The sequence below is a fragment of the Portunus trituberculatus genome, chromosome 37, assembly GCF_017591435.1.
Source record: "Portunus trituberculatus isolate SZX2019 chromosome 37, ASM1759143v1, whole genome shotgun sequence".
Taxonomy (NCBI): domain Eukaryota; kingdom Metazoa; phylum Arthropoda; class Malacostraca; order Decapoda; family Portunidae; genus Portunus; species Portunus trituberculatus.
Window position 1 is genome coordinate 29535506 of NC_059291.1, and position 25722 is coordinate 29561227.

General features: G+C 48.7%; 1 protein-coding gene across 3 annotated transcripts in view; it reads right to left on the reverse strand.

Moving 5' to 3' along the window:
* The window catches only part of LOC123513922 (zinc finger MIZ domain-containing protein 2-like), a 54339-nt gene extending 29605 nt beyond the window's left edge, over positions 1 to 24734 (reverse strand). For all 3 annotated transcript variants that reach the window (XM_045271417.1, XM_045271416.1, XM_045271415.1), the window contains exon 1: positions 23586 to 24734. In XM_045271417.1, coding sequence (XP_045127352.1) covers positions 23586 to 23614 — 29 coding nt within the window. In that variant the 5' untranslated portion in view covers positions 23615 to 24734. The remainder of the gene's footprint in view (positions 1 to 23585) is intronic.
* Between the last annotated feature and the right edge of the window lie 988 nt (positions 24735 to 25722).

Genomic DNA, 25722 nt, shown 5'->3' on the forward strand with positions numbered 1-25722 from the left:
AGAGAGAGAGAGAGAGAGAGAGAGAGAGAGAGACGGGACGCAGCAGTGACGAGAATTGGCAAAATAAACCTAGATAAAAGTAATGTTACTACAGAGAGAGAGAGAGAGAGAGAGAGAGATATTGGAGTGAAAAAAAGAACCTCCCAATATTGACTCTCTCTCTCTCTCTCTCTCTCTCTCTCTCTCTAAGGTAATTTCCGTGTCAAGGAACTCCCTTTAAGAAACCACTTTCGGACACACACACACACACACACACACACACACACACACTAAAACACATAATACATTACTTCTCTCTCTCTCTCTCTCTCTCTCTCTCTCTCTCTCTCTCTCTCTCTCTGATAACGTTACTTTTATCCTGTTTTATTTTCCTCCTACTTCTTGTCACTGCTGCGTTCGGTGTTGTGTGTGTGTGTGTGTGTGTGTGTGTGTGTGTGTGTGTGTGTGTGTGTGTGTGTGTGTGTGAGAGAGAGAGAGAGAGAGAGAGAGAGAGAGAGAGAGAGAGAGAGAGAGAGAGAGAGAGTGCGTGCGGTGTTTACTGCCTATAAAAATTTCCTCCTCACGCAACGCAACTTGAACTAATTCTGGCCGAGGAAACCTACACCAGGAGGAGGAGGAGGAGGAGGAGGAGGAGGAGGAGGAGGAGGAGGAGGAGGAGGAGGTGGTGGTGGTGGTGATGATAAATTTTGTTAAAGTCTCGAGAGTATTTATTTATAATTCTCTCTCTCTCTCTCTCTCTCTCTCTCTCTCTCTCTCTTTAACTTACTTTATTCTCTCCAAATTTCATTCTCTTACTATTCACTCATTTATTCACTGCAGTTCATCTCAGCTCTCTCTCTCTCTCTCTCTCTCTCTCTCTCTCTCTGTCATGCTATCTGTCCTTCAACCATAACACGGCTACGAACACGGCAAGGCCTCTCTCTCTCTCTCTCTCTCTCTCTCTCTCTCTCTCTCCACCTCGCATAACACCACATGCCTTCACCCTGTATCTCCTTTCTCTTTCTCATCCTAAAAACCGTTCTCATTTCCACAGCACAAGGTAATATAACAACTCTGAAACTTCTCATCGAGGAGGAGGAGGAGGAGGAGGAGGAGGAGGAGGAGGAGGAGGAGGAGGAGGAGGAGGAGGAGGAGGAGGAAGGCGGAAATGAAGCATAAGAGAAACACCACAATTCATGAAAAAAAAAAAAAAATCCTGTTCACGCACACTGTTTCTGGCGTTCCTCTTGGGTGGTTCCTCTTCCTCTTCCTCTTCCTCTTCGTCCCCTTTCCCCTTCCCTCACCCTCCCCCCCCACCGATCCAAAAGCGCTACCTGTGTTACGAAGGGTGTGCGAGGCGATCGTTAAAGTGACGGAAAGCACTGGCAAAATTATCATGTGGAATTTTGGTAAAGTTGAAGAAGTGAAGTGGAGAAAGGGAGAGAGCAGGACGGGAGATGAAGAGGGTAGGGGTAGGAGGGAGGGAGAGAGGGATGGATGGATGGATGGATGGAGGTGAGGAAGGGGAAGGGGTGGAGGTTAGGGGTAAGGGGTGGAGTTTGAGGGGATAGTATATCAGACTTGCGCAAGATGACTTCAAACCATGCACACTCTTTCTCCTCCTCCTCCTCCTCCTCCTCCTCCTCCTCCTCTTCCTCCCTTTCTCATCTTTCTTCTTCATTTTGTTTCTCTTCCTGTTCTCCTCTCCTACCTCTTCTCCAATTCCACCCGAAACTCACTCGCATCCTTCACTGTTAAAGGCAGATATACCGTCCTTTAAACTGAATATGAAATGAAGAGAGAGAGAGAGAGAGAGAGAGAGAGAGAGAGAGAGAGAGAGAGAGAGAGAGAGAGAGAGAGAGAGAGAGAGAGAGAGAAAGTTGGATTTGTAATGTACACAAGGACAAGCTGACTTCTCTAATGCGACATCACAGACAAACACACACACACACACACACACACACACACACACACACACACACACACACACACACACACGTAAAGAGCCAATTTCTTTAAACATTCCCAATGAAATAATTGCAATTCTGAGGTCTAAAGATAGCCACCAACATTTACTTGAGAGAGAGAGAGAGAGAGAGAGAGAGAGAGAGAGAGAGAGAGAGAGAGAGAGATGTGACCTTGGGGTGAAATATTAGGATACGGAAACACACTTGGAAATCCCCCACAAGGAAAGATCAGCGTTATTATTATTATTATTATTGTCATTACCATCATTACGACACAAAAATGAATACAAAATAGCCAATGATACTCACATATCAATCACACACACACACACACACACACACACACACACACACAACCAATTAATTCAGTGCACAAAAATTGAATAAAAAGAAAACGGCTAAAACAAAAACCATTACTGGTGTTGCAAAAAGAAAGTATACCATGGAAATGTCATCTTTCGACACTGCTCGAGGAGGAGGAGGAGGAGGAGGAGGAGGTGTGATTTCGAAGACAATGGGGGTGGGGTTTGGAAACGCTTCATATTTTCTGTGCGTAGAGCCGAGGTTTGCCTTGAATACAAATTAATGTCCCATTGTCGGGGATTCAAGGTATTTCTGCCAACCTCTCTCTCTCTCTCTCTCTCTCTCTCTCTCTCTCTCGTCAGACGTGCCAGAGTAATACACATACACTAAAATGTTCTGTAATCATGTAGATTTTTAATCCGTCTACCACCATGACGTAAAACTCACCCTACCCACTCAGACAGACACCCATACACACACCTATACACACCAATTAAAATAAAATATTACAGAAATTATTTTAATTCTTAAGTTTCACTGCAGAATTAAACGGTGGTGTGATAGAGAGTAAGTTAAGGTGGTGGTGGTAGTAGTAGGAGTAGTAGGAGTAGCAGTAATAGTAGTAGTAATAGTAGTAGTAGTAGTAGTAGTAGTAGTAGTAGTAGTAATGATATAACAATAATAATAATAATAATAATAATAATAATAATAATAATAATAATGATAATAATGGTAACAATACTAAATTCAGCAAATCCAAGTCACGATGTCCTTGCACAATGTATGTATGCCAAGTTGCGCAACACGAAACGCGCAGGGATACTTGGCCCTGGCCCTCCATTCCCCCTCCTCACACTTCCACCTCTCCACCTCCCCAAGCAATCTTCTGCAATCCCTCTTTCCACTCTTTAATAGATTAATGGCCCAGGCACGCACGCCAGGCAAATAAACAAAAGGGGAATCATCTATACCGGTCCTTGAGAGAGAGAGAGAGAGAGAGAGAGAGAGAGAGAGAGAGAGAGAGAGAGAGAGAGAGAGAGAAATTAAACTCCTACATTCTCTCAAGAGCTAGTTTTCCTTCGGGTTTCGTCACAGCATCCGGCACCATCTCTCCCTTTCCCTCTCCTCTCCTCTCCCTCTGAGTTGCCACATCCTCTCTCGAAACATGTTGCCATAACACTTAACCATAACATCACCACTACCACCACCACCTCAACTACAACTATCACGACTACCAACACCAGCGTTTAAAAAGTTCGATCTTTCATTCCTGCACTGCACACTCCCCCAAACACACACGTATACAAGCGGAACAGAGGAATGTGAAGACACAGTTCTCACTATTTACAAACACCAGCTATTACTTCCATTACTTTATGCTTCGCTTGAGTTTTTTTTTTTCCTTCTTCGGTATTCGGTGTCTTTTCTCTGACTGTTTAAAAATGTTGTGGTGACTTTTATATGTGTGTGTAAGTAAAGCTTTCCTCTCACTTCCTGAAAACACGACGGATGACTACCAAAAATACAATAATAAAATGAACAATTATGATGATGCTAGTAACAACTACAAAAACTGCAATAATAATAATAATAATAATAATAATAATAATAATATGATAAATCGATAAAGATGGTAATGAAAGAATGTGTATATAGCTACAGAAACTAAAATGAGTCAAAATTAATTTCCAAGACCTAAAATCAAACAAGGAAATATTGAAATGAAAGAAAAAAATAAATAAACAAGCATCACTAACTATAGCCTTCCACCATCCTATAGTTTAGATTTGGAAGACTATACCTCTCAGCACCGCCACCATTCCCCTGGGCCCTGTCTCCCCACCCCACGCCGCGACGACCCAGATAAAAACGGAATTCAGAATCGTCACCAGAGGAACTAAACGATACGTGGCTGTAATAAAAGACTGGCCGGAGCCCCTCAACTCTTTCTGAGGCGACCAATTAGAGGAGGAGGAGGAGGAGGAGGAGGAGGAGTGACGGCAGAGAGGGATACGCCCTTTTAGCCCTCAGGATACTCCACCTCGTCAAAGAATTTCGTTCAGGCGATTGATGAAGTTTCGGGAGTAAGGAGGTCGCTTCTCTCTCTCTCTCTCTCTCTCTCTCTCTCTCTCTCTCTCTCGTTAACATCTTTCTCTTCTCTCCCTGGTCCCCTTCCTAAACCGCATACTCCGCACCCTCTCCCTCTCCGCCATCATCCGGGGCTAAATACCATAAAGTGACATGTGAAAGCTCCGAGGGCGACGAGTGTGGGTCAGGACTGCCAATAAATCAATCGATGTGTAAGTGGCTATCGAACGGCAGGACGCGTGAACGCAGGCCTCCAGCGATGATCACGCCAGCCTCAAAAGTTAACCCGGGATGATGTTGCGAGCCACACTATACTTGCATATCTCTCTCTCTCTCTCTCTCTCTCTCCGCAGGACCATAAATTACAGTACAGACAGTTGCGGCGCCCAGGAAATCATACACAAGAGGTGGGGGTGAAAATGCGATATCCGCCGCTGTGCACGGGACAGATTAAATCCACAGCCCGTCCGATTTACAATACCGCGCTGCCAGGCGTGCGACTCATCCTAGCTCGCGCCGCCCCGCTGCCTGCCGCACGACGCATGGCTCTCGCGCTGCACTCATGTTATCTAAATTAACAGGTGATTATCCCCACTGTTGGTGCCAATTAATCACCGGGAGAAAGACAGTGTTGTGGTGGAGATAATCAACAGCAAACTGGGCGTTGTTATTTCAGGCTTAAGGAGATGGAAGGCAAGGACAGGAATAAAAGGAACTCGCACTATAGTAATCGTGGTAGCAACAGCGTGAAATGCAGCGTCAGGCTTTAGTAGGTGGCCGGCCTGGACTGCCGCCGCAGCAACAAGGGGGTGGTGCACGTCAGCAGGGTACAATGTTCACCTCAGCAGGGTACATGTGGTGACCAAGAGGGAGGTGGTGACAGAGCAGCGGAGGATGGAGGAGAAAGATAACAGTGGCGGTGGTACTGCACTCTACCTGCTTCATGCACTCACCACTACTATAACTTCTACTCTACCAATATCTCCTCTTACTCCTCTCCTCTCCTCCCCTCCCCTCCCCTCTTGCTTTGTATTGATGATAGCAGGGCTAATAGTCTGTCAGCCTGGGCGCTACACGGGCCAAACCTGATGGCTAAACACTGCATTTTTCGCTCCGTGTTTGACCGGTGCGCTAACCTGACTGGGAGGGTGAGGGAAGAGGGAGGAGTAGCAAGAGGAAGAAGAGGAGGAGGAGGAAGGTTGGCAATGATGGGAAGTTTGTGTGGTTAAGCAGGCGTGTGGTGAGGGCATTGAAAAGGTGCTGTGGGCTCGACCAGTGCTGCTGTGGGACGTGGAAAGGGATGCGAGGGGAGTAGTAGCGGCTGTAGCAGCAGTGATCGTGGTGAAGGGTGCTGTAGTAATATATAGTAGTGGTGGTGATGGTGGTAGTGGTAGCCGAAGGGTCCTCTTAACGGTGGTGGAGGTATGGAGGCGAGGGCAAAGGTAGACGGAAGGCATAGGGGGTGGCCATCTCTCTGTACTAATCACTGTGTTGTCTCAGGGTGGGACGACGCTGGGTACAGACAGGGGCGAAGGGAGCAGGGGGAGGGAAGGCTGAAGAGGTGTGGGGGATGAGAGGAAGGGTAAGCTCGGGTAAGAGAGAGAGAGAGGGGGGGAGAGGACGGGAAGGGCATTCAGCGACCTCACCTCAACAGACATGACCTCTCCTCTCCAGTCTTTCCTCTCTCTCTCTCTCTCTCAACACTATACAATAAGTACGAAACATGTCGGAACAACCAACACCTACAACTACTAGTACTACTACTACTACTTAACAAAATTAGCAAACTTGACGGCAGGACTCACCACCACCACCACCATCGCCGCCACCTTGACCATATTCACCTAAACAACTCTTCCTCTCTTCTTCACCATCACCCACCACCTGCCGTCCCTCCTTCACCGCATTCCTCACCATCATCTCTGTCACATTCCCCCCATCCATTTTTTTGCTCTCTCTCTCTCTCTCTCTCTCTCTCTCTCTCACTAATAACAATACGAAGAAAATCAACAAAATCAACAAAAACACAATGAAAATTAATGAAAACCTGTACACATAAAAGATAAATCTATAAATGCCCAAACACATAAATACCTGTAAAAATGTCTTGTCCCTCCCTATCTCCCTGCCCCCTCCCCCATCCCATCCCAGCAAACCTTAACCTGCCTCGTACTTACTTACGTATCCGGGAGCGAAGGAGGGAAGGACAGACACAAGGGAGGGAGGCAAAGGAGAGGATGGAGAGACGGATCCTTCGCCCACTGGAAATGAAAGAGAGAGAGAGAGAGAGAGAGAGAGAGAGAGAGAGAGAGAGAGAGAGAGAGAGAGAGAGAAGGATCGAGGACAAGGGAGGGAAAAGGTTTTATAGACATCTACCTGCTATGACCAGACCGTCCCTCCTTCCCTCCTTCTCCCTCCCTCTTTCTTCTTCGCTCCCTCCCTTCATCAGCGTCCAATCCTCAGACCCTTTTGCTACCTAATAATTCTCCTCCCTCTCGCTCTCCCTGTCCTTGGCTCCTCTCCCTCTTCTTCACGAATTACTAACACCATCAATATCATCCCCTCATTCTCATCAGGTCACTGCTTCACTTATATCTTCCTGTCTCGTGTCCTCCTTGCTATCCCCTTACCCCACGCCCTATCCGATAAGGATGATGACGGACAGATAAGGATCCCATCTACCACCAGCCATAGAGATACAGGGCGCCTCTCTGTCTGTATACAGTCTAAGGCCTTAAATTGATTGAGTGAAGTAGTGGAAGCCATCACACGTACCTACTCAAGGTAGTGGTGGTGGTGAGTTGAGGAGACGCTCGGTGAAGGAAAAGGAAGGAATGTAAAGGGAAGGAGGAGGGTCTATAAGGGAGAGTGAGGGAGGGAGAGAGAGAAAGGAGGTATGGAGGGAGGAGAAGGAAAAAGGGAGGGAGGGAAGGCAGGAGGAGGGAAGGAAATGGAGGTATGTAATATAAAGTGGTTAGTCTTTCTGCTTCGATCCAAACACACACACACACACACACACACACACACTTCACTTTCACAATTTTCTAATACTTTCACCCCCTCCCCACTTCTATGTCGCTTCACTTTGCTAATGATCAAATTAAAGAGAAGTCCCTTTCCCTTCCCATCCTGCAGACTTTCCCCTCCCTTCTTCAGAGAGAGAGAGAGAGAGAGAGAGAGAGAGAGAGAGAGAGAGAGAGACTACGTATGGTAAATAATTGACAAGGTTAAAAGTTGATGAAAAAAGACTAGAAGGCTAGACGACGAGGCAAGACGGACAGACAGACAGACGCCTTTTGCCCCTCCTTGCCTCCCCCTCTCCACACCGTAACTCCTCTCAATGCAGCAGAGAGAATGGAAGGGGGTGTTGGGAAGAGGAGAAGGAGGAGGAGGATACAGACTTGCAGGGAGAAGGGCGGGGCGGGGGATGATGTGGGGAAGAGAGGGAACAGCCAATCACTAACTCCAGTTCGTCACTCAACTAGCAGCTGATCAACGCTCAATTATCGAAACACACACACACACACACACACTCTCCCCCCCCCCTCTCTCTCTCTCTCTCTCTCTCTCTCTCTCTCTCTCTTCAGTGCCTCCCCCCCTCCCTTCAGCTTCCTGTCCATCCACTCCTCACTCCAGCCTCACCCACCCCCGCCCTCCCGCAGGTAAGGTCGTCTCCTGGTGGAGCGGGAAAGTGGACAAGCAAGGCGGGACGTGGACGACAACAGCAACAGCAACAGCAACACTCGCCTGCGATCAAATCCAAACCTGTTCTGCGTGTGGCTGCCCGGGTCACAGCCTCACGCCGCCACCGCCACCACCACCACCACCACACCGCCGCCTCATACCTTCAGGGAGGGGCACGAGGGAGGGCAGTGGTGGCGAGGGGCGGCAGGGGAGGAGGAGGCCGTCACCACTCTGATTTATTTTAACTCACCACTTATCCTCTCTCTCTCTCTCTCTCTCTCTCTCTCTCTCTCTCTCTCTCTCTCTCTCCAACCGTCCGTCCCTTTCTTGTCTTCTCCCTATCGACGTTTTCCTCTTTTCCCCTCCCTTCCTCCCCCCTCCCCCTCTCTCCTTCCCTTCCCGTCCCCATCTGCTCCTGCCGCTACTACAGTCTTCCTCACTCCCCGAACTCCCCTTCCATGATTGTCCTTTTTGCTGCGTCATTGTCAATTATTATTACTATTATTACTATGATTATTAACATTGTTATTATTTTTATCATTACTGCTGTTGTTCATTGGTCAGAATTCTTCAAAAAAATTGCAGTAATTTTATTAGGTGTGTTAATAATAGTGATCTTTACTACTAGTAACTAAATACTAGTAAGAATCAATATTGGATAAGAGCACACACTTATGAAAAAAAAGGACAATTGGAAACCACCCAATACCATATTTAACACACACACACACACACACACACACACACACACACACACACACACACACACACACACACACACACACAGCCCAGGTAAGCTAACAAAGGTGGGAAGGCGAGGGATCATGGGCTAGTCTCTCTCTCTCTCTCTCTCTCTCTCTCTCTCTCTCTCTCTCTCTCTCTAGGACACCACAAACACCGCCTCCCAGGTCACCCCGGCGTGTCCTGTTAATGTGAGGACAATTAACCGCGTCCTTCTTCTCTCCTACTTCTCCTCCTCCTCCTCCTCCTCTCTCTCTCTCTCTCTCTCTCTCTCTCTCTCTCTCTCTCTCTCTCTCTGTGTGTGTGTGTGTGTGTGTGTGTGTGTGTGTGTGTGTGTGTGTGTGGGAGCACCTCTCACTTGGCTTGACAAAAGACTGTATTTTCTTCCTTCAGGTCTTCATCCGTGCGGGGTGAAGGTGGCGGGGGGGATAGAGGAGGAGGAGGAGGAGGAGGAGGAGGAGGATATCTCTCAGGTCCTTTCCTTCTCCCCCTTCCACCTTGTCCCTCCCTCAATCCGACCCGACACGAGGCGCCAATATTTCGCGCCAAAAGTAAAAATATTCAGCTCATCATGCCAAGAGAAGGGTAAGCGGGGGCAAGGGAGGTGTGATGGAGTGAGTGTGAGGAGGAAAGGTGTGGGGGAGTAAGGTAGGAAGGTGAGGGGTGTGAGGAGAAGAAAGGTGTGAGGCGGGGTATGCCAGAAGTAGGAAGGAGTTGGGAAGGGATAGTGGATAGTGTGGGAGAGGAATGGGGGGAAGGGATGGGTGAAGGGAGGTCAGAAGGGACACAGGTTGCCGACATCTTCCCTCCTCCCTCACAGATGGTCAGTGATCGCCCTTCTCTCTCTCTCTCTCTCTCTCTCTCTCTCTCTCTCTCTCCTGCCAATATTTCTTTACTTTTTCCTCCTCCGCGGCGCCCCCTACCTCACCACGCCGACGAGCCACAAGCAGGGAGGGCGCAGCGGCGGGGCACCTTGCGAAAAGTGAAGTGCCTCACGGACGCTGCCCCGCGCGGCTAAAAACAACAGAAACGGAGATAAACATTCCCCACTGCTTCCCCGCCCAGCCCCGCTCACTGTCTCTTCCTCTCGGACCATCGGGCAAAACCTGGTAACCCCGCTCGCCGCCAGCCTCACAGTCATACCAAACCCGCGCTCCACCCTTTTCCACCCCATACCCTAACCCGTCCCGTCCCAGACCCCGGCCACCCGCACCATCACCTCCAACGCCCACTACAGGAGCGCGCCCGTGGCTTGATGCTGTGTGTCTAGGGGCTTTGGAGGCGGCGACTCCGAGAGTGTGGGGGGAGGCGAGGGGAGGGCGGCGGCGGTGGCGATGAGGACGGACCTAGAGTTGGTAACAGCGGGGTCGCATAGTTTTGGCGTGGCGGGTCTCGCTCGGCCTCTCGGGGTCGCGACACACACACACACACACACAGCCTCATACCCTTTTTCACACTTGTCCAAGCCTAACAGACCTGCCCATCCATCTTCCGTCGCCCTCGGCCGCCACTCTACTCCCCGACCGATTATCCAAGTGGCGGCCAGTTAGCTGAGAGGATTAAATAAAGATATAAGAGAGCGAGAGAAAGATAGCACGAGAGTGGGGGGATGGGAGGGTGCCGCTGGGTTACCTTAGCGCTGCTCATCAATCAGTATTAGCAGTAATGCGGCGCCGACGGGACGGTCTGCATTACCACCTGTTATATACCTGCGAAACTTCGATTGAAACTCTCCTTCTCTTCGTCTGTACCTTGCTCGTCCCTTCTCCCTACTCCGCTCCCTATAAGACTCGCCAGGGACACTCAGACGGAGAGATAACACCGTCCTTCTCCAGACACTCGCACCCAAGATCCAGTGCTCACCCTGCTGTGATGTGCTGCCTTAAAAGAGTAGTGATGCTAAGAAAAAGTGGTGATATACTGGATCATTATGAAGTGTTTATTATTTGTGTTCTGGTCAGTGTTCGGATAATAACTCTTCTAACACACACACACACACACACACACACACACACACACACACACACACACACACACACACACACACACACACACACACACACACACAGTAAACAATAATAATAATCTACTTTCTCACAGTAATACCTTTAGATGAAAAAGGAAACAAAAAAAAAAAAAAACACCTACGGCAAGCAAATATAAACAAACAACAACAGGTAAACAAAAATAAACAAACAAACAACCCAACAAACAGCCGCTGATCAAAGGCTAAACAAGCACAGCAAACAAACACTCCCACCTACAACAGCTGATCACGGTAAACAAAGAGGCCTGGCCTCTCCCCGCCCCGCCCCCGCCCCCCCGCCCCCGCGGCTGTCTGGCCATGGGGGGAACAAACCCACGGCGTCGGGGTGAGAGTGGGCACCCGCAGGCGTGTCCCCCACTGTTAGGAATTCGCCGTGTGGGAAAATATTGACCAGTTGGCAACCTACACGTCGATAGAAGAAGAGGAGGAGGAGGAGGAGGAGGAGGAGGAGGAGGAGGAGGTGGTGGTGGTAGTAGTGGTGGAGGGAGATGGAGAAAAAGGAGGAAGAAGAGGAAGAGGACTAGGTATTCTTGCTTGACTTTTTGCCAAATATAGACACCCACAGGGAGTCCCAAGGGTGATATGGGAAGGAGGGACGGAGGGAAGGAGCGAGATAAAGGGGGAGTGGTGGGGGGGAAGGGTGGTGTCTGGCGGCCAGGTGAAGGAGAGAGAGAGAGAGAGAGAGAGAGAGAGAGAGAGAGAGAGAGAGAGAGAGAGAGAGAGAGAGAGAGATTGTGATTATAATTCTCATATTTGTTAATATTACATTTGCTACTACTAGTATTACTTCTACTACTACTACTACTACTACTACTATCACCAATGACAACAAAAACACTATTCTAACAAGAAACAACAACAACAACAACTACTAATTTCACAGTACTGAACAATGAAAAACAACAACAATAACAACAACAACTACTACTACTTCTACTAACACCACCACTATCACACACACAAATAAGGAATGACCGATATGTAAGAAAAGAAAAAAAAACTCCCTCTTCGTCCCCCAACAAAGAAAAAGAAAAAAAAAATCCTCCAATCAGACACGTGCCAACTGGTGACGTCACAGAAGGAGGCGGGTGTGCGCATCCCGTCACTCATTTGTCTCTTCACTCGACACCTTCATTTTGTTCCGCGCGACGGTGACAGGCATTTAGCAACGTTGCCAAGCCTCTGTTTCCCCCTACCACTCACTCACAGTACCCACTTGAGGGAAGAGACCGGGGAGAGGAGAGAAGGGAGGGAGAAAGGATAAGGAGGAGGGGCGGAGGGGAGAGGGGATGATCATAAAGTTGGCAAGAGTTACGGTGATAAAAGCTAATTATGATGACTGGAAAATAAATCACGAGAGAGAGAGAGAGAGAGAGAGAGAGAGAGAGAATGTGAGCAACTTCATCCTGCTCTACCAGTTGATGCAGATAAGGAAAAGTCCAATAGACAACCGGGAAAGAGTAAGTAAAAAACCGACACAAATTAGACCAAGACCTAAATGTAAAATGTATAAATGAATAGAAAGAATAAAAAGAAAAAAAATTCCTCTACCATCAGCTCACCTGGCCTGGTAGCGCAGGTGAGAGCCGGTCCACACACCTGCCAGCCTGCCACACACACACACACACATCTGTCCGACCTTAGCTCCTCATTATCTTCTTTCTCTTACCTCACACACCACTACCACTACCCACCACCACGATATCGCACACCAGCATATCTCACACACCACATATCCTTTATCACCTAAGCAGAAAGACAACAGATGTTTATTTTTCCCAATAAACATCCTTAACTTCTTAAAAACTGAGACGCGTATTTACCTTGAGTTTTGGGTATGATTTGACGGGTCTATGGAGGTCAGAAGATTAATGGCCACAGTCTTTACTATTTCAATCCTTGACATGAGTTTCTGAAGCTGTGTAAAATCGCCAAATAGTAACCAGAATGAATATACAAATGCGTCATATTACTGAATGGGTTGAAATCCACGTAAAACTCAATCGTCACTCTTTAAATAATATATAAAGTTCTCAAATGCCTTGCCCCAACCCCGCCCCGTCCCGCCCAGCAGCACTCAGGCGGCCTATACGTCACCAGGCAGTCAGTGAGGCAGGCGGAGGAGACAGGCGGTTCACGGCGGGACATTAGTAACCAGCCAAGCGACTCCCTCAGATGCTCTCTTGTTTTTGTGCCCGCGGCTGGTTTGTTTTGATGACGTATGGCGGGGTGTTCCCTCGTGTACAAATCCCCCTTACTCCCTCTTCCCTGTCTTCTCCTCTTCTTGTTCTCTTTCTCCTTCATCCTCCTGCTTCCTTTCCTCCATAAATCGTTCTTGCAGCTGCTGTATCTTGATTTGCCTTCTTATTTTCAGTCTTTTTTTCCTCTCTCTCTCTCTCTCTCTCTCTCTTAATGGCAATAATGATTTCAATTTCATATACTACTAATTAGTACTACATCAACAACAACTACTACTACTATACTACAACTATAACTTCTTGTTGTCATTGTTAATCCCCTCTCTCTCTCTCTCTCTCTCTCTCTCTCTCATTTGGGTTTTTTGGTGAGCATAGCAATAGTGGTGATGGTGGTGGTGGTGACGACAAGCAGCCCATTCATTTTCCGGGGCAAGACATGGCAGCGGTGTGGCTGTTGCAGTAATATTTTTAAACCGGCAACACTTATCCCGTTTTTCCTCCGAGTGGCCCTTCAGTGACTGATTGCCGTCACCAAGTAATAGGGAAATAGAGAAGATGGAAGTCCCCCCTCTCTCTCTCTCTCTCTCTCTCTCTCTCTCTCGATAATGGCTTATACTTGTTGCCTACCATTACGGTCTCTCATGCTCCCACTCCCCCTCACCGCACTCCTTCCCCATTCTCTCTCTCTCTCTCTCTCTCTCTCTCTCTCTCTCTCTCTCTCTTCTCTTCCGTTCAATAAAAACTCTTTACCCTTCTTCCCTCTTCCCCTCTCTCTTTTCGTCCACCCTTATGAACTAACCTCTCTCTCTCTCTCTCTCTCTCTCTCTCTCTCTCTCTCTCTCCTTCCACCAGGCCACGAAACGAGGGGAAGAAAATACAATAACAAAAGAAACACAAACAAGAACAACAAAGTCCAGAGAGAGAGAGAGAGAGAGAGAGAGAGAGAGAGAGAGAGAGAGAGAGAGAGAGAGAGAGAGAGAGAGAGAGAGAGTTAAGACTAAAGCGAGAGGCAGATGGGGTTAGCAGTCAAGGGAGGTGGAAGGAGGGGTGAATGAGAGAAAGAGAATGAGGGAAAGGTCAGAGAGAGAGAGAGAGAGAGAGAGAGAGAGAGAGAGAGAGAGAGAGAGAGAGAGAGAGAGAGAGAGAGAGAGAGAGAGGGCTTGATCCTTTTGGGGAACAAAAGGGACGGAGTAAAAATGAGTGGAAGGGAAAGAGAAGGGAGAGACAGATGGGGCTAGGTAGTCAATGAGAGAGAGAGAGAGAGAGAGAGAGAGAGAGAGAGAGAGATGATCCCTTATTCATTATCTCTCTCTCTCTCTCTCTCTCTCTCTCTCTCTCTCTCACCGGAAGCAACTGGTAGTGGACGGTGATGCTATCAGACCCTAATTGTGGGTGGGAAGGTAAGGGGGTGATCCCGGGGCGGGGTGTGGTGTCTGGGGGGATTGGAAGGAGGCAGTGGAGGTGGTGTTGTTCCCATTGCTGGAGGAGGGAAGGGAGAGCAGGGAGAGGAGGAAGAGGAGAGGGAGGAAGGAAGAAAGGATTCACAAGTTTTCAGAATCGTTTCCAGTTCCAGTTCATCACATCATATTAATAAAATAAGGAAGTTAATGACGTTACTAAGACATAATCGATATTTGAGTGTATACGTCTCTCTCTCTCTCTCTCTCTCTCTCTCTCTCTCTCTCTCTCAGGTTCAAAACAATTCCGTTCACACGCCTTCATTCTCCTTCTTGTCCCTCTCTCCTTCCCTCGCTCCTCCCTTTCCTCTTCCTCTCCCTGCCTCTGTTCTACGTAAACGAAGGTAAAAAAAAAATAATAAGTGTGGGAAAGTAAGCATTCAGTTATCACAACTAAAAGTAGTAGTAGTAGTAGTAGTAGTAGTAGTAGTAGTAGTAGTAGTAGTAGTAGTAGTAGTAGTAACAACAGTAGCAGCAATACTAGAAAATTACCAGTGAAAAATAATTACATAAACGGATAAATGTATGAATCAGATATTATATCCAAACAATAAACAAGGGAACTTTACTTATACATTCATCCTCTCTCTCTCTCTCTCTCTCTCTCTCTCTCTCTCTCTCTCTCTGGACAGTACTCAAGGAAGCGACAAACATGTATTTACCCTTAAGCCAAAACGAACACTCAAATTATATATCTCTTCCTTCCTCCCCCCACACCATCTTCCTACTCCCTGTCCTTCCTCCTCTTCTTCTAACTCCTCCTCCTCCTTACCCATTTCCTTTCTACACATTGCTCTTCTTCCTTTTAAACTTAAGTCTTCTTATGTTTCTTCTCCCACCCCCCCTTTCCTACTCCTTGTTCTTCCTCTTCTCCTTATGCCCTTGTCCTTGTTCTCCTCCTCTTCCTCCTCCTTATCCTGGCCAAACATCCGCTCACTTCTCTCCCCTTTCCTCCTCCTCCTCCCTCTGTCACCCCTCTCTCCCATCCTCCTCCCTTCATTTCTTTCTCTTTCTCATGCCTCCTCTTCCCTTTCACCCTGTTCCCTTCATCCCCTTCTCTCCCTTCCTCACCCTTGCTGACCTTTGTAGGCTTACTGAGGGAGGGAAAGGGGAAGAGAGGCAGGGAGGGAGAGAGCTAGGGAAGGGAAGGGAAGGGAAGGGTCGAGGGAGGAAAGGAGGGGTAGGTACTAGGAGAAACTAAAACGAGTATATAGTAGAATAGAGAAAGCAGAAGGTGAGGAGGAGATTAAGTGGGTGAGAGAAAAGAGGTGAGGTATGGTATGTACGGAATGAGAGAGAGAGAGAGAGAGAGAGAGAGAGAGAGAGAGAGAGAGAGAGAGAGAGAGAGAGAGAGAGAGAGAGAGAGAGAAATAACCAGATACCTCACTTCCGTCAAAATACAACACTCCCTACAAATGTAACACACACACACACACACACACACACACACACACACACACACACACACACACACACACACACACAGTGAGAAACAGGATAAGAAAGTAATATAAGAGACAGGAAACAGATGGGTGGTGTAAGACAGGAAAGTGACTTGGATAATGAAAACACACACACACACACACACACACAGAGAGAGAGAGAGAGAGAGAGAGAGAGAGAGAGAGAGAGAGAGAGAGAGAGAGAGAGAGAGAGAGAGAGAGAGAGAGAGAGAGAGAGAGAGAGAGAGAGAGAGAGAGAAGGAGGTCAGGTCAAATGTAGCATCCCAAGAGAGCTATCAGGTCAGTAGTATTCTTCTCTTCCCCCTCCTCCTCCTATCCCCACTTATTCTCCTCCTCGTCCTCCTCCTCCGGGACCACTCAGGTTGTCAACAGGTTTAGGTCAGGAGGTAAATACAAGAGAATCTTTAAATCTCTCTCTCTCTCTCTCTCTCTCTCTCTCTCTCTCGATACTAGAGGCATTTTTTTCTATAGTACAATATAATACCAATTTTCTTCTCTCTCTCTCTCTCACTCTCAATATTTTTCTTTATGAATGTAACGAGGCAAAATGTTTTTATTTGTTTATTTATCTATAGGTGGCTAACTGATTACCTCCACTCCCTCCCCCCCTCTCTCTCTCTCTCTCTCTCTACCCCGGGAGACGTCCAGCGGCTCCACATCCTCCGGGAGTCACAAGTAAAAAGCAGAGATTCACGTCCTTGGCCTGAATGCTGCCAGTGAAACCGCCCTCTTGGTGCGGACACACGATCACCCACCTCTCACCTCTCTCTCTCTCTCTCTCTCTCTCTCTGCCGACCCTGACTCTACACACCTCTTACCTTGATTCTCCATCTTTCACCCCGTCTCTCTCTCTCTCTCTCTCTCTCTCTCTCTCTCGCGTAAAAATAGCGTGTCGTGAGGCGTCGCAAGTGAACAATTTCAAAACTATTCGTAGCTGTGCCTCGCCTCAGCTAACCTGCCGTCACATTCCTCACCGCCCTTTAATCACTTCATGGATGACGAGGAGGAGGAAGAGGAGGAGGAGGTAGAAGTGGACGAAGTGGTAGTGTTATTGTTATTTTTTTTCTTCTTTTTGTTTCATTCCATGTTCGGTTTTGAGAACAAGTGAAATTAGCGCCGGCAGGGAAGCGAGCGACATTCTCTCTCTCTCTCTCTCTCTCTCTCTCTCTCTGGTTTGCGAAATACGATAAGATACGTACGTTCCCGTTCAATACTAGCCCTAGCTATACTACTACTACTACTGCTGCCGCTGTTGCTGCTACTACTACTACCACCACTACTACTACAACTACTACTACTACTGAAATAGAAAGAAAAACAACAATTACTACTACTAATACTGCACAATAGATATGGAGAGAGAGAGAGAGAGAGAGAGAGAGAGAGAGAGAGAGAGAGAGAGAGAGAGAGACTATACATATACACGTATAAAGGAGTCGGGTCGGGAAGTAAGTGGTGGGGGAGTGAGCGGGGTCATGGTGGGGGGGAGGTGGTGGTGGTGCCTCAGGTGACCCCACGTGTATTGAGGCCGTGACATGATTGGGGAGGAGACTTTCATAAGGAGGCACAGAGCAGTCTCCTTGGAGGAGGAGGAGGAGGAGGAGGAGGAGGAGGAGGAACAAAGAGACAAGTATTATAACAAGAACGTGACAAATTTACCCTTATCGAAAGTTATAACAACACACACACACACACACACACCAGCTTGACGAGTAACAATGTTGTGTGTGTGTGTGTGTGTGTGTGTGTGTGTGTGTGTGTGTGTGTGTGTGTGTGTGTGTGTGTGTGTGTAGAGAAGGGAAACTTGGACAATCGGAGGCCAGATGAAGAAGGAAAGGGGAAAGGAAGTAAGAAAGGAGGAGGAGGAGGAGGAAAGATGAAGAAGAAGAGACAGGTGTGGAGGGGAGGAGCTCCTGACATGCAATAAGTGGGACCAGAGAGGGGCGAGAAAGTAGGCAGGAAGGGAAGGGAGAAGAGGAACGGGAGGTAGTGGCAGTGGCCTTCCCCTCACCCCGCCTCCCATCCCGCAGCGGCCTAAATGGTGCCCCTAGCCTTGTCTTCACCTTCTCCAGCGAGGCCGAGAAGACTGCCTCACAGAATAGAAAAAAAAAAAAAAAAAAAAAAAAAAATCGATTTCTAACCCTAAGTGGATGTGTGAACTCTCCGCTGCTCTTCTGAACGCGAGGGCTCACACTTGAGGTAAACTGAACGGTGTCCCTTGTTCATGTACTTACTGTAAAGCTGCATGGTCCTATAACTGCATTACTTTATTTATTTAGCCTGGTTTTTATAGTTGATGTTTATCATTTATTTATTTTTTCTTTTACAGTTTGTGACGAGTGTTTAAGTATTTCTTTTATTTTTATTGTTCCTTTTTTTGTTATTGACGTGTTTTTATTGTTAAACCTTGAGTGTGATTTCTGTCACTTTTGTTTCCAAGTCAAGGGTGTTGTCATTCAAGGTTCTTCATGGATAGAAAATAGTGAAAGAAACTCTGCAGTTCAAGGTACGCAAATCGTGTCTTAATTACTAGTTGCTGAGAGAGAGAGAGAGAGAGAGAGAGAGAGAGAGAGAGAGAGAGAGAGAGAGAGAGAGAGTCCTTCCTTCTATCTACTCCACCACGGTACCCCTCTGCCACTCTCCGTCGGTTACACTACAGACTTGCAACGCAAGCCTCTCTCAGCGCTCACCAGTTGCCAGTGACCGCCACTTTCCCAGGCTCTACAACGCACGCTCCTCCCTCTTCCTCCCTTCCTTCCTCCACCCTCTTCTCTCTCTCTCTCTCTCTCTCAAATGTGAGAGCCCTGGTTGGTGTTGTCATCTCGCCGTCAGGATAAAGTGATGTATCCTCGGGCTGGGCCACAAGAGTGTCCCGACTGTGTGGGCTACTTGCTATACACCCTCTAGCTTCTTGGGATGAACCCCAGGTCATCCACGCTTGCCACACGCCCCCCCGTCTGATCTTGCTTGAGTGAGTTCAGTTCCTTCCCCTCTCCCTGGCCTGGCCGACCCTCCTCTTAAAGCAGTGCACGGCGCGCGCCTGTTTTAAGTCGCCCGATCACGGTAGCAAATCTTACGCTCGGATGCCTTTTGAAGCGAATGAATACAGTGCCAGCGCAGTCTCTCTCTCTCTCTCTCTCTCTGCTGCTCGTCACGGAAACCCCCAGTATCAGATAAGACATGGACCATATCTGTTACCTCAACGGAGTTCATAGATGGCCCCAATTCCTTCTCTCCACCTTCTTCCTCCCACGCACCACCACTTCTCCAAACCCTACTCTTACTACCACTCACGACACTTTGGTTGCATACCGTAATCTGTGCAATTAGTTTATTTCTTGCAAAATGTTCATGGCAACATGACGGAGGATAATTAAACTTTCCTCTCAAATGAATTAGTGTTGTACAAGTGCTAGTCGCTGCACTTAGCCAACCTCCAGTCCTCTCTCCATGCAAACTTGGAGTAAGCTGAAGCCCGTTGCAGATCAGGCGTGCGTGGGATTGTGGTGACACGAGTATCTATGAATGAATGAGAGAAGAGGAGCTGGGGGGATAAAGAGCAAAGGAAGAATGGAGGGAGGGAGAGAGGCAGGTGGCACAAACATCACCTGTATTTTTTTTCATATTGAACAGAATAACAACTATTTCTACTCCACTTCCCTCGCTTCCTATCATCAAGATGACAAGCAAGATAAAAAGAAAAATAAACCCGAATTAATGTGTATGTGTGTATATATATATATATATATATATATATATATATATATATATATATATATATATATACACACACACACACACACCGATAGGTAAGTGGTTAGAGCGCTGGCTTCACAAGCCAGACGACCGGGATTCGATTCCCTGGCCGGGTGGAGATATTTGGGTGTGTCTCCTTTCACGTGTAGCCCCTGTTCACCTAGCAGTGAGTAGGTACGGGATGTAAATCGAGGAGTTGTGACCTTGTTGTCCCGGTGTGTGGTGTGCGCCTGGTCTCAGGCCTATCCGAAGATCGGAAATAATGAGCTCTGAGCTCGTTCCGTAGGGTAACGTCTGGCTGTCTCGTCAGAGACTGCAGCAGATCAAACAGTGAAACACACACACACACACACACACACACATACAACCGTACAAGCAAAACGTGGAAATGAATGACCTACGAAGATTTTGGTTCTTCTATGCTACTTGTTGATCAACACAGTAAGCACACATCGCACAGGCGCACGCCCGAGCACACACACACACACACACACACATGCAAGAAAGCGAGCGCACGCACGCGCAAACACACACACACACACACACACACACATACAAGAAAGCGAGTGCACGCACGCGCATACAGACACACACACACACACACGTTTAGCAGACGTACTTTAAAAACAACAACAACAACAACAAACATGATGCCAGGAATATTAACACTTGCGACGAAGATACAAGAACAGCAATAACTGTGACGACGACGACGACAACAACAACATTTAAACCAGCACTGAGAGTAAACTGAACCTGAAAAAAGTTTACTGACACTATGGTGAATGAATACACGCGCAACACAACACTCAACACACCCGAGCCTGAAACGCAAAGCAACACTACCTTCACAACAACAGAGAAAGAGGAAGTGGAATATAATGAGAGAATGGTCTGAAGGAGAAAAGGAGGAGAAGGAAGAACTGTACCCTGACTTACATCGGAGGAGGAAGAGGAGTGAGAGGGGTCGAGTCTCTGGTATGTAGGTCCGTGTGTAGGGCCCGGTGACCTCACAGACTCGCCCCTAACAAGGACTCCTCCCTCCCTCCTTCCCTCTCCCTAGTCCCGCCCTCTTTTCTCAGGTTTTAAATGCTGGTCGCGCGCCCGCACAGAAAGCACAAACTCACCCCGCGGACAAGAGGAGACCAAAACCTGCCTCAACCACCCCGTCACTTAAGGTAAATACTCGGCGACCAACCTAACCCAGCCATAAAACACGTCCCAACCCTACGAGGAGCGGGAGAGAAAAAATATGTGGGGGGGGGGGGGAAGTGGCGGAGTGAGCGATCGCGTCATACGATGCTTTAAACACCTCGGCTCAAGTAGCCTCAAACACCGCAGAGACATTTATCAAGTCCCTCTGCCACGAAGACTAAAGTAAGAGGTAGGGGTTGAGAGGGACGGTAGAAGAGATGGATGATATAAAAAAGAGTTTTAGACAACTGAAACAAAACCAACACAGTGAAAATAATGTAAACTGGGACAGCCTCGACAGATAAATGGACAAATTAAACAATTATTTAGTCTGTATCCTGGTGCGTCTCTCTCTCTCTCTCCATCCTGCCTTCCCTCTATCTAACCTCCCGTCCCGGGCCCACCTCGGGAAAACATATCGTACCACCTCTCCTTGGCTTTCACGATCGCCATTGTATCGCCAACACGGGCGGGGCGTTTCCGAGCGTAGCGCCAATTGTTCTTTTGTATCGTCGGCGCGTTTTCGGTCATTTTGGTAAATTTGTCGAGAGCTCTGGTAACTGAAGTGACTGACTCGCTGCTTACCCGCTGCCGACGCACGGGATTATTGAAGAGACAAGAGCACCTACGACCATCAATATCTGAACTCACCAGGCACAAGACCAACTGACGGCGACGCTGACGAAGACGATGAAGTGGATGTTGGTAGGGGAAGGGAGAAAAGAAGAAAGAAGATAATGATGGAAGTCAGAGAGGGAGGATAAGCGAGAGAAGCCACGCAGGATGGGCGGAAAAGTAGAGCACCCACTGAATATAATCACCGTTAAATTCGTGTATAACCTCCCTTCCTTCCCCCATCCCTACCCCCTCCTTTCTCCCTCTATGTCCCCTTGCCTCCCTTCTCTATTGATTGTATTTGGCGATTCTTTCATTGGGGCAACAGAGGGAGAGGGTAGGAGACGGGGTGACGGGGAGTGATGAGAGGATAGAGGAGGAGAGTATTAGGAGGAAGAGAGTGGAAGGGGAGGGAAGTGAGCACAGGGGGAATAACGAAGGGTCACTGGACGGGGGAGAGCACCCCTACTACCCCAACCAGTATGGAAGTAGGGAATAAGTGGAGGAAAAGAGAGCGAAGGGGTGAGAGGGCAGGATTTGCTCCTCCTCCGTCTCTCCCTTTATCCCTTCTCTTGTCCACTTCGCGCTAGGCTATTTAAGCAGGGGAGTCTAAGACCGTCTCTAATAGCGCGCCGCGGACCTAATTTCGATAATGGAAAGCTGTTCTGGGTTGGCTGGCGGGAAGGACGGCTTGCCCCAGGGGGTGGTCTGCGCGACGGGTCAGGAGCCGGGGGGAGTTGGTGGGACCACAAAAGGGAGACAAGCAGGGGTCAACAAGATTCCTGACAAACAGCAACTGTTATGGATTGTAATGGATGATTCAGAGAGAGAGAGAGAGAGAGAGAGAGAGAGAGAGAGAGAGAGAGAGAGAGAGAGAGAGAAATGTATGAGGATCGTCAGTAATTAAGGCTAATATTACCTTTGTCCTCATTAGTTCCTGTGTGGGATACACAAACGATGGAATGCCCCTGCGGCCCACTGTGCTGGGTAACTAATGCTTCGCGACAACACCACGCCCCCGGGCACACAGGAAGGAAGGAAAGATGAATGGATGGATAAAAGTAAGCAAGGAAGGAACAACTAAAATCTACATAAAATCAATTTCAAACAAGGCCATAAGTAAATAAATGAATGAAAGCTACCGTGATGCGAATGTGATAAGATTCTAAGCTAAAATCTTTAGATGATGACAAACATGGTATAAATAAAAAAAAAACAATGACAACGAAAGACAAGGAACGCGAGAAATGAAATGTAAAGTGACTAAGATGTGTGTGTGTGTGTGTGTGTGTGTGTGTGTGTGTGTGTGTGTGTGTGTGTGGAGAGAGTAGACATTGTAAAGGGAAGGGTGGAGGTGGATGGGTGGATGGAAGAAGCCATGCGAAGGAATCTATCAAGAGGTATTGGGGAGGAAGGGTCAGGGAAGGGAGGGAGGGAGGGTTGGGCGGGGGAAGATGGACCCTGTGGTTGGCTGCTTCACCCCCCATATCGGGAAGGAGACGGCAAATCTGATTGTATTCCTCATTTAGCAATTTGTCCCACCACCTTCCATTGAATACAACACATTACGGGAGTCACTCGTTGTGTAACTTTCTGTACACTACATACACTTCTCTCTCTCTCTCTCTCTCTCTCTCTTTCATTAGTTACTGTTACGCACGCATATCTTTCCCCCTCGCCGCCACAGGCCACTCAGTCGTCACAGTCAACTTGTCTGTTGTGCTTGAAGCTTCATTAACGTTTTCTTGCACAAGTCTCCAGCCTCGCCCCGCCCCCTCCTCTCTCCCCACAAGACCCTACCTTTCACCATAGCTCCTGATTTCACCGTCACACACCATGAATAAGCAATACATCGCTAGCATTTTTACACAAGGACACCACACCACAATCAGCATCACATTTTCTCTTTCGATGGCAATGTTGTATTTGGGACACTAGCGAGGACGTGAGTCTGGTTGGCCCTGCTGGGTTACCGCCAGTAAATGTGTCACTCACTCACTCCTCGGGTCACTCGGGGTCCCGCCACTGACAGGGCACATGGGAGGAAAAGGGTGCACTGAAGGAACACTGCAGGAACTGTAGATGGTACTAACCTCTCCAGCTGAAGGCTAAACATGTCCATGGCCGGCCGGGGCCAGGCACGCTATGGGGCCAGCCACGGCCACCATCAGGAGGGTGGTGGGTGGGGCAGCTGCCAACCCGCCTCGTCACCACGCGTGCTGTCCTCTCGGGCCAACCTCAGCTGACCTGTCCGCCGTGCCCCGACGCCGCCCACTGGCTCACAAATCACGCTCACACGTCGCCGGGGCTCCTCCAGCGGGTCAACAGGTACACACACGAGCTGTCACAGTCACCAGGCAAATGTCACCCAGTGGTTCCGTCCCCCGCGCCGGCCCACACCACAAGAGGTCACTTGGGAGACGCCCGCCGTGTGAGGTTGCGCCACTTCCACGGGCGCCCCCAGGTCAGCAGGGTCAAGGGAGGCCGGGGCGCGGCACACTTGACGGCACACAGTCGGTGGGCGCAACAGCTCGGCCAGGCGCGGCCGGCCACCATGTGGGCCTCAGGTGGGAGGTGGTGAGCCGGGTGCTGGCGGCCACGACCAGCCGCACGCCGGGCACCTCGAAGACAGAGGTGTTGAGGAGGTGTTGTTGCAGTTGCTGTTGGCTCTACTGTCCATGCACAATGCGTATACAGTCCTATTGTGTCGCGACAGCAACTTTCAAAATGCTCGCCTTCACTGCTCAAGTTATCACAAGACTGACACAAGAATCTAAGTTGCAGCTTCGAGTTCACCTGTGTTCCAAATATATCCAGACTTGATACTCAACTCTTACCACAAAACTTCGATAATTTGTACATTGACTGACACTATCACTGGCTGTCTGCGATCACTGCAGCGACACTAGATTTGATGATATGCTTCAATTGTCGTGTGGGTGTCCTCATCACTTGTCATCAAATCACAAGTTAAACTCTGAACAACATGTAAACAAGTGTCGAAAGAGTCTCTCCACACGTCACACTCTCGGGGCATCACTAAGCATCCACGAGGTCGCCGAGAGCCACTCACTACAGCTGATGTCTGCGGGCATGTATCCAAATGTCGTGGAGCAGCGAGCCAGGCCGCTCGGGAGACACCGCCACACACGTCCCCTTCTGGCTGGTGTACAGAGGTAACTGACGGCAGCAGCGAGCGAGCGACGTACGTACGGACGGCTGGCTGGCTGGCTACCTACCTCCTCTTCCTCCACCCTCCCACCAACCTCACACTCCTTACTTCTCAAACTAACCTATCTATTATCCTTGGTGATTTAATTACGTTTTAGCGTCGCAGTGAGCCGGCGACATGGGCTCGCGTCGGGCCACCTCGCAAGCCATGACAGGTTGCCTCGGTCATAAATCAAAGGAGGATATAAAAGAGGAAATTGATAGTTTGTTGAGGTGAGCAAGGAACAAATGGCATCTCGCGGTGCGGGGTGCGCCGGGAGTCCTCGACATATGCGCCTCTTTTCTAATTATTTTCACTTCCTCTTCTCTTTTCACCCGGGTAACTGCGGCGGGCGTGGGGCGGGCGCGGGCTGCCCGACGCCGCCGCCGCAGTCCCGGGACGCCCACCGCCCAGGGCTCCGTGAAGGCCGCCAACACGAAAAATCGCGATACATTCTTCAAGAGGCCGAACCGGGCAGGGGCGGCGGACGTCTGGCAGTCCCGCCGTTGCCACCCACCTTCACACGCCTCCTGTTATCTTTATTAATAGGTTTATTATTGTCTCAAATATCCTCGCTAGTTTACCTGATTACCCACGAGTCGTCAGCCCGTGTCTCCCTCACGTCCATTCCGGCCCGCCCACGAACTCATCCACGCAAAAGAAATATTATACCTAATCAAAATCGATTGCAAGCCGAAAATAGACGAGGGAAATGAGCTCGAGCTGAGGTTGTAAGCGTAAAAATGGTGGCAAGGAACCAACCGTGCGGCCGGGTGGGTGCTCACTGCTCAGTGCTCACTGACCCTTCGCGGTGATCTCCACCCGGGCCCGGCCCACCCCTACCACCTGGGAGGGGGAGGGGGCAAGGAGACAATAACCCGACCTGAAAGAGGCTTCGATCCCCCTACTATGCATTACTAACGTTTGTTTGTGTGTTTCACTGTTTGATCTGCTGCAGTCTCTGACGAGACAGCCAGACGTTACCCTACGGAACGAGCTCAGAGCTCATTATTTCCGAT